This window comes from Cinclus cinclus, chromosome 14 (genome assembly GCF_963662255.1).
Source record: "Cinclus cinclus chromosome 14, bCinCin1.1, whole genome shotgun sequence".
NCBI lineage: Eukaryota > Metazoa > Chordata > Aves > Passeriformes > Cinclidae > Cinclus > Cinclus cinclus.
Genome location: NC_085059.1, coordinates 12,022,914 through 12,039,618, shown reverse-complemented (window position 1 = coordinate 12,039,618; position 16,705 = coordinate 12,022,914). Strand labels below are relative to the sequence as shown.

At 41.9% G+C, this 16,705-nt stretch overlaps 1 protein-coding gene across 3 annotated transcripts; it reads right to left on the bottom strand.

Moving 5' to 3' along the window:
* Positions 1 to 171: 171 nt before the first annotated feature.
* C14H5orf24 (chromosome 14 C5orf24 homolog) lies at positions 172 to 12,265 on the bottom strand. 3 transcript variants are annotated; one of them, XM_062502214.1, is made up of 4 exons: positions 12,197 to 12,265; positions 4,405 to 4,834; positions 2,456 to 2,534; positions 172 to 1,632 (listed from the first exon to the last, which is right to left on the bottom strand). In XM_062502214.1, the coding sequence occupies exons 2-3, from the start codon at positions 4,829 to 4,831 to the stop codon at positions 2,494 to 2,496; spliced, it is 468 nt and encodes a 155-aa protein (XP_062358198.1). In that variant the 5' UTR covers positions 4,832 to 4,834; positions 12,197 to 12,265; the 3' UTR covers positions 172 to 1,632; positions 2,456 to 2,493. The 3 variants fall into 3 exon arrangements, with proteins under 3 accessions (XP_062358198.1, XP_062358197.1, XP_062358196.1); XM_062502213.1 differs by having other exon boundaries at positions 172 to 2,534; XM_062502212.1 differs by lacking the exons at positions 172 to 1,632; positions 2,456 to 2,534 and having other exon boundaries at positions 2,867 to 4,834.
* Positions 12,266 to 16,705: the final 4,440 nt, after the last annotated feature.

The window sequence follows — 16,705 nt, the reverse complement described above, 5'->3', positions numbered from 1 at the left end:
TTCATTAAAAAATAAGCAACCTTCCTCTATCTCTTGACACCTTACAACTCATAGTGTCTTTTTGCCTTAATGCAAATATATGTAACGTGCCTGTAAACAAGCAGGTAACGCTGTCAACTGGCATCTTTAGCCAGAATTTATAAGATATTTAAAAAAAAAGGTGAAAAATAGTTAAGTTTTAAAGTATTAACTTTATTAATAAATATACATCCATATGATGATGTAAATACAGATCATGAACACTACTCCATTCCCATACACATAATTGCACACGAGTAGCTCAAGTTCATGGACATAAAAACATACACAGTATCTAATCAGGCTTTTTACAGCAGAGGACAGGGTGCTGATACTAGTTATTTAACAGATTACTGTTAACCCAAAGTAAACCTGTGGAAAAGCAAATGATGAAAGATTGAAAGAACAGAAAGTGGTTCAAATTTCAGAATAAAGGTTCTATTTCGAAAAAAAGCCACAAGGAGAAAGGTCTAGTTTCTACTAAAGTAATAAATATATTTAGCGGTGTTAAAATATATGCATTAAAATAGAGAAGAATAAACTTTTTGTAATCAGAAATGAAGTTTGCAGTTCCAAGTATTCATGATTGTTATCAGCTGTTTTAACTGTCAACTCTAAGGATAGCGTGACACATTATTATACATATAACAAAGAACAGCAGAGTCACAGCTAATGAAACCATTGCACAAATGACTTCACATTGCTCTGCCTTTTAAAGCTCTTCAGAATGGGGGAGGGAGTTAAATTTTCATCTGAATTACTCGGTGCATTGTAGTTCCAGGTAATTCTCTTCACAGATACGTCACTTTTCACTAACAAGGCTTGGTTTTGTCCTGACTGAACATTAAGATCCTTCAGACAAAATGAAAATATATTCATTCAGAAGAGAAATCTTTAATGGCTGTAGTTAATTTGATTACTTTAAACTAAATCCAAGATATAAAGAACATCGCTTTAATGACAAAGCTAAGTGCTGACTTTAAAAATACCATCTTTGATATCAAAGTCAGCTGCTTCTGATGCTATCTGATTTTTTTCTGCCAAAATATGGTGTTAGCATCTTGAATCTGTCCAGTGCAAGACTTTATAGTAGCAAAATTATTTGGTTTTAAAGATTAGGTAAATTTAATAAGAAAATGGATAGTAGTTACTATATGTATCTTAAACAGTGAACTTTATAGCAACATTAAGGAATAACAGCAAGCTAATACATTTCATTTATGGATAAATAAGACATTAGAAACTTGATAATTAAAAGAAATTATTAAAACCTAAACTTGACATGTTGGTCTTCTGAACAGTGTTAATACACAACAGTGATCTTAGCTTATGAATAGCTGAATTATGATATATGATATAAAATAAGCAATTTACCTTACAAGTAATGTTTTCATACTATGGGGGGGAAATGCCAGTTTTCCCATTGGTACTAATAATTAAAGTTCAGGCATTAACATGCTGTTTCAGTGAGTCTTATGGAAAGAAGTGTTGAAAAAAGCACAATGTATTCTGCAGAGTATACATAGGAAGAACGAAGTACTTGAAAGTTCCATTTCTAGTCACTTTGAATATCCTCTTCTTTTTCCCCCCCTCACTGCACGGCACCAGAGAACTCTAGTCAGATATAAAATAAAGCAGAATGAGGAAATGCCAGCAGTGCACTTCTGGTCTCCTTCCTAAATCCAGAGTGCCAAGCAGCGCACTGCAGGTTCTCTGAACACTTTTATATCTGATACTCATCGTTTCAAAACTGACAACATTAATTAGCTTTTACTGGGATTATACTTCATCTGATATAATTAATAAACACTGTAATGAACATAAATTGCTTAGGTGATTTCATTATTTTATCAGCATACTTGAATACAAATTATACTAGCAGAACAGCAACACATCTGCATTATCTCCTGACACACAGCACAGCACCACTGAGTGGATGCACAAGTGAGGAATGGACAGGAGCAAACAGGATCAACAGGAGGTAAGGACTGGAGTTTCTCCAAGGTACAGTGGTGACATGCAACACATTCCTTGCCAGCGAGGTGTGACACTCTTGCAGTTACAAATTCAGCTGAAGAGGACTGCTTGCCCAGCTGAGTTCGGGAAAGAACTTAAAGCAGTCTTTTGTTGAAAAATTATCTGATTAAAAACAGCCAATACAACAGAGATCCTGAGGGTGAATGAACTCACGTTAGCATTTTGCATGTGTCAGAAGTTACATCTTCTGAGAGAGACTGCTAAATTTCAGACTTGCGAGTTTGTTGAGGAACAGAACGTACAACTGGATTTCAGAGCTTCAGCATGAAGAAACTATTCCTTAATAGCAATTTAGCTGCCATTAGTTCATCTATTGACTAAGGAGCCATCCAGTATAAGTTGAGGTTCATTGTCTTAGTTGCCAGTGCATACACAGTTCCCCCAAACCAATTCAACACACCTATTGTAAAGTACAGCAAAAGTCCAGCTCAGTATGTGTTAGGCATCACTGGAACACCTGAAGGCTTGCTGCTTTTTTCCTGATAAAAAAGGTATGAAACATGACATCTGTTTCTTGTCATCACTGAAATCAAGAGGTCTAGTCAAAATGACAGCAGGCCAGAATAGCATTTATGTTAACAAAAACGACTCATCATCATTACCCATTCAGCATAGGCCCAATTAACCCAAATTTTATTCTCCCCCAAATCTGCAAACTCTACATATTCCCCCTCCCCAAGTATTTCAATTTATCATAAAGTCATTTTATATGTGAAATGACTTAAGTAAACTTTCTTCCAGATTAAAAAAAAAAATTAGTTTCAGTAAAATTAATTTAGAACAAACACTATGCAACACTGAGGACTGATTTTTTTTTTTTTCTTTTGAAGTCTGGATTATACACTCACACACACATTCTCCCACACTTAAAAAAAAAAATTACACACACCCAGTTGAAAAAGAACATTTCTTCTGGGAGGAGGGGAGGTTTTAGTTTGAGTCAAGAAAGGTTTTTATAGTTAACCAAAAACATTTTTTCCAGCTTGCATGCATAGATGAAATGCTCTGTATCTGGGATCTAACAGTGCAGTAAACTGCTTCCTGTTTGCATCAGCTATACAGTTTGCTTTTATAAATCATGAAAATTGTGTCCTTTGGTAGATATATAAGCTTCCATAACTTAAATATAGTATAAATGTCTAAGAATGAAATAACTATTTCCAGGAATATCTGGCAAAACTGAGTCTAAAAATTGGCAACAGTGTCTATTTAAAAAGTTTAATTTGTAAACATTATAGGTTATTACTTTAAAAGCTATTAAACTGTCACCATCTAAGCACAGATTTGAAAGGCAAAAGCCAGCACAAATACCTATTTACAGATTTAAGAACATACTGTTTAATATTAATCAAGTAGCTAACTAGAATGAACAGTACTTAATTTCTTATAAAATATTTCAAATGGCAAAGAATTATTTGTGGTTTGGTATATGTACTATTAGGCATTTCAAAATTACACAGCAGAATCCTGTAATAGTGTAACTAAAAGAAGAGCTCTCACCTAAAGGCAAACTAACTTGTCTTTGTAAGGTGCTCTGAAGCTGTGACACACTGTACAAATGCTCAGGTTTCTTTAGTATCTTCCAAAATATTTTTGGAGCATTAGTTGAAATTCACTTAATGCTACAACTCCAGAAATAATAGCCACTGGAAATCACTTTAGAAAAAAAAGGCTGTTGTTGTTGTTTGTTTTTTTTTAAAGTTTGTAAGACTATATTAAATCTATCTGAGGTCTGTAGAAGGTCCTGCAGAAGTGGAAAATGTGGCTTGCCACTTTGTTTATCAGTTTTTGATACTAAGTAATAACTTAGCTGGCTAAGTTGCTTATTGTTGGACAGGCCACATCATGAACCATCAATCAGCTAATTTCTGTCCTCCTTATTTCAATTTTTTAATGCATAATCACACATCTAGATTTATGAGAAATTGAACGTAAAACTAGGGGTATGGACATTACTTAAGTATAGACACCAAGGCATTATGTATCATTTTAGACTTCCTTATAAATTATGATTTAAAATCAACAGAAGCCTCATTAAACCAAAGCCTTCTCAACATTCTGTAAATGTTATTAATTGCACCCATAGATTATGGCATTACTGAAATAAAATCTAGAAGCTCAGGCTTAAGCAAACATTACAAGAAAACTAAAGAAACATGCCCAAAACCAGCATAAAGCAGATTAGTAAGCAGTTACTCATTCCCTCCCTTCATTCATTAGGCTGTTTGACTTTGCTGCTAGTTTCACCAGCAGCATGGACTCCTCTGTTATGCACCATAGGGTAAGGAAAAGCTGCACTGCCACAAGTATAATTTAGATTTGCAAGCCGTGATAGAGCTTTAATGCTACCTGGAGGTCTGCCTGGGCTGACTTTGTATCCTGCTGCTTTAGTTGTACCCAAGGGTCTGCCTGGACTTGTCTTAAATCCAGCTGCTTTGGTGGTCCCCAGGGGTCGACCTGTGCTGGTTCGGTACCCTGCTGATTTCGTGGTCCCTGATGGCCTTCCACGTTTCCCGGAGCGGTTGAGGTTTTTCTTTTTCTTCAGTTCATCTTTTGTCTCTAAATTCCTGCCACTTGTGGTCTGTAAGTGGGAGTCGTTCAAGGCATCTTGTCTCTGGCAGGCAATGGGTTTGTGGCTGACTGCGTGGCTGTACTTGCTCTGCTGTGTGGCATAGAGGTCAAACTGATCCGCAGCCCTCACATTGTCTTCGTTCAGGCAAGAGCTCTTGCCGGTCCCACAGAAAGCTGGATTACTGCTGGCAACAGGGTGCATCATTTTCTACCAAAAATAGGAGAGGGAAATACATATCAATTCAATATATCGTAATACTGCAGCGTTCCACAAAAGAGAATCTTTCAAAGGCTACCTCTGTTTCATAAAATTAGTCCAAACTACTTTGTCTGTTTTTAGTAAACAGTATTGATGTGAGTCAATTACCTTTAAAATGAGTTTTATTGAGTCTTCACTTGAGGTTCTGCACAATAACCTTTACACATAGTTAAAAAGGACAGTTTAAACAAGATATTATTCATATAGGTATAAATAGGGAACAAGTAAGTTAAAAAACTGCACAACAGTGTTTCAGCAACCAAGACCTACAATATTTGTTCATCTACGATTCCAAAACCTTTTTAACCAAATCTCATCTAAATCTTAATCATTCTAGCTCTAAGATTAATATGTGACTCAGCTGTAAGCCAAAGAAAGGTATGTTGTAACTCTCTCGGTATAGTAGATACAGGATTCTAGAAATTTTTTGTTTGCTTAACTGCAGCAAAAGAATAAAGTGCTAATCAGTTTTCTTATTTCATGTCACAATTAATGCCAAAGAAAGAAACACATAAGGCATTTGGCAACACAATGGTGCCATAGTTGGGAAAGCAGAGGGATGAAATGAATTTATAATGAAGTACAAAATGCTGGATTGCAGAAATGCCATTACTGTCCTAGTTAGGAGAGCAAGTACAAACTGCTAGCAATGCCAGGACTGAGATATGTTGATATTGTTGGCATTGCCAACAGCTCTGGGAAATAAAGCAATAATATCTTCCATTCAACTATACTGGTTCTACAAATTCAATAAGCTGCAAATACTCAAAGTCTCTAACAGCAATATTTAGCCACGCTGAAGACAAAATTAAGCAAATATCTGACCCTTCAGAGTATTTCTGTCTTACAGCCATACTTAAGACACCAAAAATGTCTTCCCATGGCAAATTTCACAAGTAGATAAGGTCTGGAAGATTTATTATCTTTTCCCTACAACAGCTCTGGAATATCACCTACAGCAATGCAATTTAAACTCTATCACTGATTACTGAATTTATCTGGCAGTTATGAATGTTTCTTGCCAGCCAGGACGAAAGTACACAGCACAGTGTATTTACCCTGGAGTAAATCCCTGTGCTCTTTTCTCCTGATTACAAAGGATACATTCCCTATTGGAACACTCAATCTACCGGGGCTTGTCAAAGGCTCATTACAGTGTACATTACTCTTGTGCAAATATATGAATATGGGTTTATGTCAAATAGTGAAATTATGATAGAAATATAGTTTAAATATTAGATGTTCTAGCAGAGCTAATCCCAGTGCTACAATCCTGGTACATTGCATGGGGTACAGTAGAACAAAAGTGAAACCACTGTTATTGCAGCTGTTAACGTCCAAACAAAACAAGTAAGAATAGTTTGCAAGCCTGCACTTAGCAAAGGACAAAGGAAATAAACTCAGGTCAAGAGACCAGACAGACTTTTCGGTGCAGCAATACAGAAAGAAGCTTAAGGTTTTCTACCATTAGGAGTCAAAAAATGTTACCTTTCTTTAACCCCACTAGAAAAGTGGCTGCAATATGACAAAAAATACCTGAGATTTTTCATGATAAGTAACTGCAAACATGAGAGTTCTACAATGTCCTTTTGTTGCAGAGAGAGTAAAACCCTGCAGCTCTGAAAGGCTGCTCAGCTGTTTGTTGATCCACTAAAGACACTTGGAGTAGACAGCAGCATTCTTGTCTCAGTACTCATTTTAAACACAGGAATACTGGCTTTGGCCCCAAAAAACTGCTCCAAGCTCAAGTGCCACAAAGAAGGATCAGCTGAGCTGCCCAGTACCCAAGGAACACCCCAGAGCTAGGAGAGGCACTGAATAAAAGCAGAGGCCTCTTGGTATTTCTCATGAGACCAACCAGGCTCACACTCATTCCTGTGTTACTTTCTTATTCTCTGCTTCTTCTCATTACACCTGGGGGGATTTTTCCATCCATTTTCTGGGGGAAAACCATCACAAGTACTCCTAGACAATGAATATATTCTGCTGTAGCTGACAAATGATGGAGCTTCATCACCACATGCATGTACTTTGTGTCTACTGCAATACCACTGACAAACGCTGACTTCACATTCAGGCCCTGGCTGACAATACTTCACCTTCCATCTGGCAATAACCAGCATCAGTGGAATGGATGAATGAAGAAAGACAGCAAAAATCACTAACTGTTTACATTTCTTTTTAGAAGAAGTTTAACACACACCCCCCCCCCCCCCCCATTTCAGTGGAAGACTGCCAATAGGATTTTTTAAATGCATTTCCCCCTGCACCATTTTTCATCACACCATGCAAATTTCAAGTAGTAGCCAAGGTTCCTCTTCTATCTTTGATTGAAGACTTTTTTTGAAAAGTTTTCAAAAGGAAATCTGTAATCAAGTTTAATTACCCTAACATGGAATATCCAGCATAATCTTCCTTCGTTCACATTACAGCAGGGAATGAAAGAATGAAGAGAGTCTATCTGTAGAGTGGAAGCAGGTTTCTTGGCAGGCAGATATACAGTATAAAAGAAAATTGGTACGAAATGCAAAGCCGTGCCAATTTAAAAATTACACTCTAGCTAAACTGTATAGCTAAACACATACAACTTTGTATGCAATCATTCTTGAATAAAACCCTCCAAAAAAGTTTCCAACAAGATAGAACTTTCTTGTTTTAAATCTGTAAATAGACACGTAAAAATATTTGCAAGTTTATTTAAATCAGTTTTTAAACTGATTTCACTGACTGGCTGAATATCTCTGTATCAACAAACAGCTGAGACACTGCAACAAGGAAATTTAGTCATATTTCAAAAAGATTTGCTGGAAAATTACTGTGGAGGATTTTCTGTACAGATCTTTTAGTGCCTGGTAATTTATATCTACACAAATGCTGGGGAAGGAAGGAGGCACTAAATAAGCTGGCTTTGGGAAACAAGAGGCAGCTTCTCATCAACAAAGCACAGAAGTTCCACCACTGCTAGGAAGAAACAGGACAATCCAGCTGGGACCCACAAAGCTTTGCTACAGGAGGATGTCTAAACATGGTCATGACCCCTCCTTGTATCCCTAAATATCCCTAAAATACAGCTTAACATATAGCTCTAGCTCACAGCTGCTAAGGCTCCTGGTGTAGTTATGGCCCATATCTCCCTCCAGGCTTTCCTCCTGCAGGAAATTCTCATTCATGACCTGTTCACTACACAAAATTGTAATATCAAAGCTACTTGAGCCACGTTACATAAAAACATTCTCTTGAGCTGTGATGTGATGCCATCTTTGGCTTTCAAGCATCATATCTTGCCTTCTTCATGGGCATGACTTAGCTGCCAGGGTCAACAAGATGAAACCTTTCATAAGCAGAGAAGTTCACAAGGCCCCCAGAACAGGCACTTGCTCAGTAGTTATTTTATACTGAGTACTGGGCCTGAGACCCATTATCTGCACTGAGCAGAATAATCAGCTCCAGCACAAGCAGCAGGCAACTGCTCTGCCCTCGCCCACCCAAGCCTGCCTTGTGTGGCTTGGTGAGTGCCAGAACAGACCTGACTCAGCAAGGGCCTCTGCCTTCTGCTAAAACACAACCAAATCACAGCAAAACTGCACACAACTCAAAGTCCATCTATAATACAGCTTCTCAAATGATGCATACCAGGAAAGGTAAACTCCTCGCACCAACAGGGACAATTTTGCTTTTAGTAAGGGCTGATGTACAATACCCACTCGTTTTCCTGAGGTTTTTCACCGCTGAGCTTGCAATAGTTTCCACAGTATTGATGGGACTGTGGGGCTGTAGCAGCACATTTTCATCATCATCCAGCAGATATAAAGTATGTGCTTTTACTTAACAACACAAGCAAGCACTAGCATCATTTGTGCACAGCTCTCTGAAGGTCACTGCTGCCACTGAATGTCACGGGAGCGGAGCACAGGCCCGGCTCTGTTCAGAATCCCTCATAAAGGATGCTCTATGCTGAGTTCCATGGACTGCTTTGCTTTGCAGGGGGGTTGAGCAGCAATAGCAGCAGGAGGAATATATTCCCTTTCAAGACCACAAGAGAAACACGGTGTCAGTTCTGTTCTTCTCCTTAGGACAGCATGTGTGAGAAATCCTTTCATCATTCACTGAGAAGAATTAATTCCATCAAGTGTTTTTTCACACGCCCCTTTTTATTGTCAGCTCCTTTTCTACACACTAACTCTTGCTAAAGTAGGGCCTTACCCAGTTTTTAAAACCCTGTAAACTGCTTGCTTTCACAAAGATGCACCTTACCTGCAGTATTCACATAAATGTAAATATTTTTAAAATACTAAGTATGAAATTCTATCAGTGGCACAACATATACTGCAGCACCTGAACCTACAGTTGAAATCTTATCTACTCATGAAGGTTGATAACCAGCTTTTCCATACTGTGCTTATGAAGCCCTTTCCACACCTGGTGCATAATATGATTTTCCTCACCATGTGCACCAGTTAAAACATATTTAAAACTGCCAAAATGTAAGAAATAATTTCTTTACAGCAGTGACTTGCTACAGTTACAACAGGACAACATAAGACTGCAAATCAAGAGACAACATAGAAACCATTTCCAAAACTTTCTCAATTACTCTTAGAAACTAAGAGTTCCCCAAGCAATACAACTTACAAGTATGGTCCTTCCCCTGGTGACCAGAGTAATTTTCTTATATGACAGAAGTTAAGAGAACAGTTATTTGGAGCTGAAACACCCACCCCCTTCAAATTCCCCTTGCCAGATGTGCCAGGCAGAGTGGGAACATTCCCTCACCAGCATCTGTGCCTCCTACTCCTCACCAGGGAGTTGCAACCTGAGTGCGGTCTAGTTCAAGCCTTTTGACTCGGACACCCTAGGAGAAAAAAAGCTCTCCAAAGCCTAAGCACCAGCTTTGTATTACAGACAAAGCTCAGCGGCTCTCACAAAGAGTTGATGTTGGCGAGCACCACTAGGCTAAGTGTAATGTAAACTGAACTTTTAGGGTTCACTCATTATTTATTTTTTGATTGCAAAACCAAGCAAACAATTGTTAGGCTTTCTAACCCTAAAAACCAAATAAGCCATATCGAAAGGCAGAGTTTCACTAGATGCTAACATCAGCAAGGATGTCAGCTGACTTCTTTCCACCCCAAAATTAAGATCACGTATGATGATGATGAACAGACACCTTGAAAGGCTTAAGACAGCTTCACGAAAATTAAGGAAGATGGTATCAATTATTTAATTACCTCTGCACCTCCAGTCACACTGACACAACTGACAGTTTGGTTTCATAATCAACAGAAACCAGTCTGAATCCACCCTTTTTATGAACAGGATAATCTCACCCTTTCCTCTTCTCCCACATTCCCACTCCTGCCAACACTATTGTGCAAAAGCAGGACAAATCAACACCAGGGATCACATCCAGGTGAATACTAATCCAACAGGAAAGCAAAAGCAACAGTGTGTAGGCATGGGGGCAAGAGAGTAACAGAAACCCACATTTCCATTAGCACAGAGACAGCCCCGGGTCAGCCTAAGCCACATTACCCACTGGCTGCCACTGACCCCACTGCCTGCTACTGTTGCTTAAAAAAAACCCCAAAAAACAAGATCTCAAAAAGATGGTCTTAGTGGACTTCAGACATGTGGATGACAGGCATGACAAATAAAAACCCCAGAGCTGGGGTTGGAGCAGCACGGAATTGGAGGCAGCCATTAGGCCAGACAGACTGGCTTAGGAGAGTTTGGTGAAACTGCACCCTCGTTATTCTGTGGTTCTGCAATTACCAAACTTCAAGGCAAACCAAATATGCACATGAATGATGGAGCAGGTAGAGGTGGATCTTTATAAAGAAAGGATTATTAGTGTTTGTGAATTGCATATTCACCTTAAGGGGCTATTCCCAAATAGAAAGGAGCAGTCCTTGCCATAGACTAGAATAAGGGCTTTGAAGAGCTGGAGATGCTTATTCATCTCGGTGGGTGTTCTCGCCCACTCTTCTCCCCAGGGCTGCAGTCTCAAACAATAGCTGGAGAGGTAAGAGGTGCTCATTCATCTCAGTGGGTGTTCTGACCTACCCTCTCCTTTCCCTAGCCTGCTACCGCAAAAGGACTTTCAAACTTAAGAGATGGATCAAGCATCTCCTTCCTGATGTGCATTTTCAGTGTTTCCCTGTGCCAGGACCGTGCAGAAGGCTCGGGACACCTGTCCACACACCCAAAAACAGCCATGGCAGCATCCTTGTGTGAGACTGCAGAAAGACAAAGTCCACTTTGTTGAAACTGTTCAACAATGGCCAAGAAAAAACATGGACTTTTCTAATTTAAGGTTGCATCTAAAATGTGAGGCACAGGTACAGACACACACACACACACACAAAATTCTAAGAGAAACTGGCATCTGAAAACTGAAATAGAAATAAACCATAATTTAAGAAATGTTTTAACAGAGTACCCCTCCTACCCTTCCACTTTACACAAATAAAAATCACATGGATCAAAGTAACTGTTAATCCAGGGAGAACTGCACACAAATTTAAGCTGCAACTATTCGCTAATTAATTACCCCAGAAGGACTGTGCATAAACCAGAATGCGCTAAGCTATCCGTAACAAGAATACACAGCACTGACACGCGTTATGTCAGAACGCAAAGAAGCACAGAAGGGACACAGCGAGGCTCTCCAGGTACCCCAGTGCGCAGGTGAGCAAAGGCAACCGCTACTTCGGTGTGTCAGGAAAGGCATCCATAGGCGGTAGGCGCACATCCAGATGGCCCACGCGAATAGGAATATGCTCTCAGTAAAGAGCCCCGCACACACAGCTGCCCCACGCACGGAGGGTGCTGCGAGGGCTGAACGGAAGGAGCAATTCCCGGCCGCGGGAGGCTGGAGAGCAGGAGGGCCCGGCCCAGCCCCACCTGGAGCGGCTAAGGGCCGGCTGAGGGGACAAAGGGGCGGCACACACCTCCCTCCGACTCGGCCGCAGCCGGGGACACCGGGCCGGGGGTGGCCTCGCGTGTCCCGTGTCCCCCGCAGGGACACGGACAGGGCCCGGCCCTCGGCCCGGGGCCCGGTCCTCGGGGACAGCGGGACAGGCGGCGTTGGCGCAGCTCCCTTCGCGCGGCCCCGCGGAACCCGGGCACCGCACCCTGGGGCGAGAAGACCGCAGGATCGCCATCAACGGCGGGGAGGGAGCGGAGGGGGAAGAGGAGAGCTCCGCTCCGCTCCCCTCCCCTCCCCCACCGGCCGCGGCTCCATCTTGCCCGCCCGCCGCCTCCCACCGCGCGGAGCAGGGGCCGAGGCCCGCGGGCACGACCCGCACCTACCCGAGAAGCTCAGAACGGCGGCGGCGGCGGCGGCGGGAGGAGCGGCCGCCTCCCCACACCGCGCCGGGCGGCTGCAGGGAGGGGACGGGCGCAGGGGAGGGAGCGGCGCTGCGACGGGCGCGGACGGTGGGGCAGGCGGGGCGCGCTCCCGAGCGGGGCCGCGCCGCGGGGGCGCGCGCGGGGCGGGGCCGGTGAGGCCCCTCCCGCCGCCGGGGGTCGGGGCCGCGCGGCCGCCGCCATTTTGTGGGGCGGGCGGGGCGCGGTGAGGCGCGTCCCGAATGCCGGAGGGTAAGCGTTGCTGGTGCTTCCATCGCTGCCGTTCGGCTAGAGCAGCGCTGTCTGCTGCGTCAAAATTACACGCAGAATCACAGGCTCATTTTGGAAAAGACCTCGGGTCACCAAACCGTGGCGGCTGAGTGCCACATCCAGTCTTTACTCGGACACCTCCAGGGGCAGTGACTCCATCACCTCCGCTCCACCACACGCCGCAATCCGTTACTGAATATCCAGCTTCAGGGCTATTAGAACGATGTATTACATTAATTCTCTCTCCCTGCTGACTGCAGTGGGAATAGTGGCCGTTTCCACGTGGCTCACACAGGGTTGGGTCCAAGCATGGACCATCGGTGTCTTACAGCACCAGTGTGGGACTGATTATTAAATACTTTGCTTTGATTCATCTATCTATGTTCTGAAGAGTTCAGTAATGCAGTAGCACCTGCTTATAAACACAACTTCATAGCTGCAAGCAGGAACAGCAACTGAAGGAATTGCAACTTCAGCTGTTTCCAAAAAAGATGCCGTAGAAACATGAATTCTAAGTGCCAGGCACATTTCACCATCCAGCCTTTTGCCCACTTGGTGGAGGGCTGTCATCAATGTACTTTTTAATCCACATTTGTTAATGACTATAACAGATTCCAGCCCTTCATTAGCACCCTTGGTCCAGGATCTGAATGACCATATTGGTCCTTAAATGACTGGCACACAGAGGAGCCTGAAAAATATTGTGTATTATTCAGATGATGTTTTAGATAATAAAAGCAAAAAAGACCAGGAAATAAGAACCTGCAGCTTTCACAAATGGTTAATTCTGCTTTTAAAAATATTTTCCTCTCCTGCTGTTGTTTGAGGAGCAGACTGCTGTACTCCAACACTAAACTATTCCATTTCTACAATACTTGGAGCTCTTCAGGCCAAAAATTGCTGTGAAACACCCTGCCAAGATGATGATTCGTATTCTTGCAATTTCTTCCTAATGCATGCAGGAATCCTCACTTGCAATATAAGAAAGCAGCAAGGAAAAGCAGTGTTTATTTAGCTTTATTTAGCAAATGATTCAGTATATTTACAAAGCTCATCTTTCTGCTGTTCAAACACCTGTTGGAAATACCGACGAAAAATGGTTCTGTTTGATACCTTTCCAGTGTCCTGTTATTTTCAATATTTTAATCTGGAATGTTATGAAGTCAGGCTGGGCTCAACCTCCTGATTGCTGCAGAAATTGTTGGAATGGTCTCTCAGCACAGAAGCCATCAGATCCTAGAGGAGTGGAAGTGCAGTGCGAGGCAGCGAAAGGCTCCATCCCGAGCTGTGAAGCTGGAACCCAGCTGTTGTCAAGGCTGTTGCTGGTAGAGCAGAGCAAGATTTAAATATCTGACCTGGAACTGGCCACGGCCCCGTGACGGCCGTGTTGGTTTCACTGCCCTGCACCAAACTCCAGGTAAACCCACACCAGCTGAGAGTTTAAATTGTCATCTGGTAGCCTATCCTCTTGTGTGAAGCTGTGCTAATAACAACAGGGACCAAACACTGATAAACTGCTCTGCCAGTGTCTTTTGTCACAGCTCCCAGGGCCTGAAGCACAGGTGTTCCTCCAGTTGTGAATCTGCTTCCTCTTTTCCTTCCTCTAAAGGACCAACTCATTTGAAGTACCCAAATGATTACATTAATTGTCTGTAAGATAAGTGATTTAATGAAATGTCCCTTCCCACATCCAAAACACAAAGTGCCATTTCTGTTCCTCTCTCATTGGAGGAAGGATCCACATTTTCAAGGAGAGGAAGGGCCTCAAAGCACAAGTTCCTTCTGCCAATACAGGAGCTTCTCGCCAGTCCTGGGCTCCAGAGCACAGAGCAAACAGGGAGAATTCAGTATGGGAACTGCCACGACCTCCTGTCTATTTAACTCTGAATTATCTGAACTGATAATTTCTACAAATTCACTTCCTTGCTAAGATGCACAGGCAGAGGAAATGTAGGTTTAAACGAAGATCCTTAATCTTAACTCTGAGTGTAATACCTTCCTTGCTTGGCCATTCATTTCAGAAGAGTTGCCATGGGGTATTTATTATTTTGAGAAATGTTTGTGATGATGAACTTCATACTTAGGATGGCCAAAGTGTAAAATAACTTAATCATATGCTCACTCTGCAGTAAGTTATTAATTTCTTAGCTCACTAGAAAAAGATCTAAGATGTTAATTAATTTACCTCTGCTTATGGTGGTCAGCTTAACAGTCTTGTATCTGTCAGTTTGACCAAAGGAAAATATTTAAATCTCTTTCAGATGAAAAGTCTCAGAGAAGCAATGTTTGGGTGGCAGTCACTCAGACTAATGGTCATTTATTTAAAAACAATTGCTTCCAATCTAGATAAAATTATGAAAACAAATCTTCCTGCCTAGCATTGTATAAACGTTGTACAAAATGTACATTTTGGGACAAATTTGAGTCCAGCTGTGCCCCTTTTATTTTTGCATTTTTAGGTTACTCTCCGCCTCCACTCCCCCATACAGCCAGCCACACTTAGCTGGAAGCCAGAATTTATTCTGCAAATGCCCAAGCTCTAAGAACACAAACTTGTTTAAGCTGAGACCATATTTGGAAGAGATCTGGGTCAAGGAAAATAATCAAAGGAAAGTGCATTCCTGGAGCATCACGTGAGGAGGCCACAGCATGCACAGAGGGCCCGGCACTAATGCTCAGGGATGACCCTCAGTACCTCTCTGCCACTGATGTTCACCCTGAGAACCACCTCACCAGCACACTGAGGCAAAGCCAGCTCCTTCTAAACGAAGTGCTCAGCAGCACACCATTGATAGTATCATGACCATGGCAGAAAGTTAAAAACTAACCCAGGCCAGCTCCACAGGTTCCATCCTCACAGCCACAGGTACCTGTCTGTAACCCTGCCGCTACTTTGGCTGAAATAATGACCGTTTCTTACAACTGTAAACATTCCTGAAGGACTGAAACACCAAAGTATTCTCTCACTCCCCGAGATTCCAGCATTTGTTTTCTTATTTTAGAAGATCCCAAAGCCAGCCTTTGGTGTTTGTTTTATATTTGGCTGCCACAATTGCAGAATTTCAGGAAAACTTTGCTTAACATTTTTTTTTCTTCCACTTGAAAGTCTTGAGTACAAAAAGCCTCTACAGATGGTACTTTGAGCCTCTTAGTATTTTCTTCAATTAGCAGCCAAATGCACATTAACTAAATTGCAGTGCTTTAATTTTACAAGTAAAATCTCAAGCAGCCAGTGCAGGGAACAGCTACGGAACATGCTGGCTGTGAGCTACACCCATTGTCTGGGTTTATGTTTATAACATAAAGTCAGCATGCAAAATAGGTCTTGAGCTGCCTGTTTTAAAACAAAAGGTGGCAACCATGTACCATATATAGTTCAGGGAGTATAACATTCTGAACTATGATAGCACACTTTTTTATCTTGCTGCGACATTTTTCCCCCACACTGGATTTAGTCTCTCCTGTTTTCATGACTAAGGCATTAATCCACAGTGGTGGGTTATTGCTGTATGAGTCTCTGGTGGGTCACTTGCATGGAGAATGAGGGAGCTGGGCTCAGAGCAGGGGTCTCACTCTACCTCCCCTCCCTGATGTGGGTGTGCTGTACAATGACACCACTGTATTATGTGACATGCACGAAAATGCTCATACATGATCCAGTGCCTAATACTTTAATGACTTCACCCAAAACATCATTGCTCATCCAAGTACTGAGGGCAGAAAGGCAACCTTGAAAGCTGGTAGCATTATCACCTGGCAGGTAACAGAACAATTTCTGCTTATGCGTATTTGGAAAAAAAACAACCAAACAAACAAAAAAACAGCATCCCTGTGCTCTTCCCTCAACTGGCAACCAGAGCAGAATCACTGGAAAGCAGCCAAATCATGATGTTTATAAAGACCTTGTCTATATCCATGGACACACTTGTGAAGAATTACATATAGTGGTTTTAATTTTTTAATTGTATCTTCTCCAAACTTTTATTCTCATCTTGTTTCCACTGTGTATTTTTTTAATTCAAGACCTTCTTTTCCCCCAGCTTTTATGCATTTTGCTCCTGTTTTCACATATCTAAACACCTTCACTGTGACTTTCTTAACTGAGTCTGGGCTGTGTTGCATTGCATTTCCAGCACAAAAATAAAAGTACAAGCTGTTCACATCACCCTTCTCCAAACAGCTTGAGGTTAACTGTTACAGGAA

Bases quoted from the DNA above. Each gene is read 5' to 3' on its own strand.
- C14H5orf24 (XM_062502212.1), bottom strand. From the start codon at position 4,831: ATGATGCACCCTGTTGCCAGCAGTAATCCAGCTTTCTGTGGGACCGGC.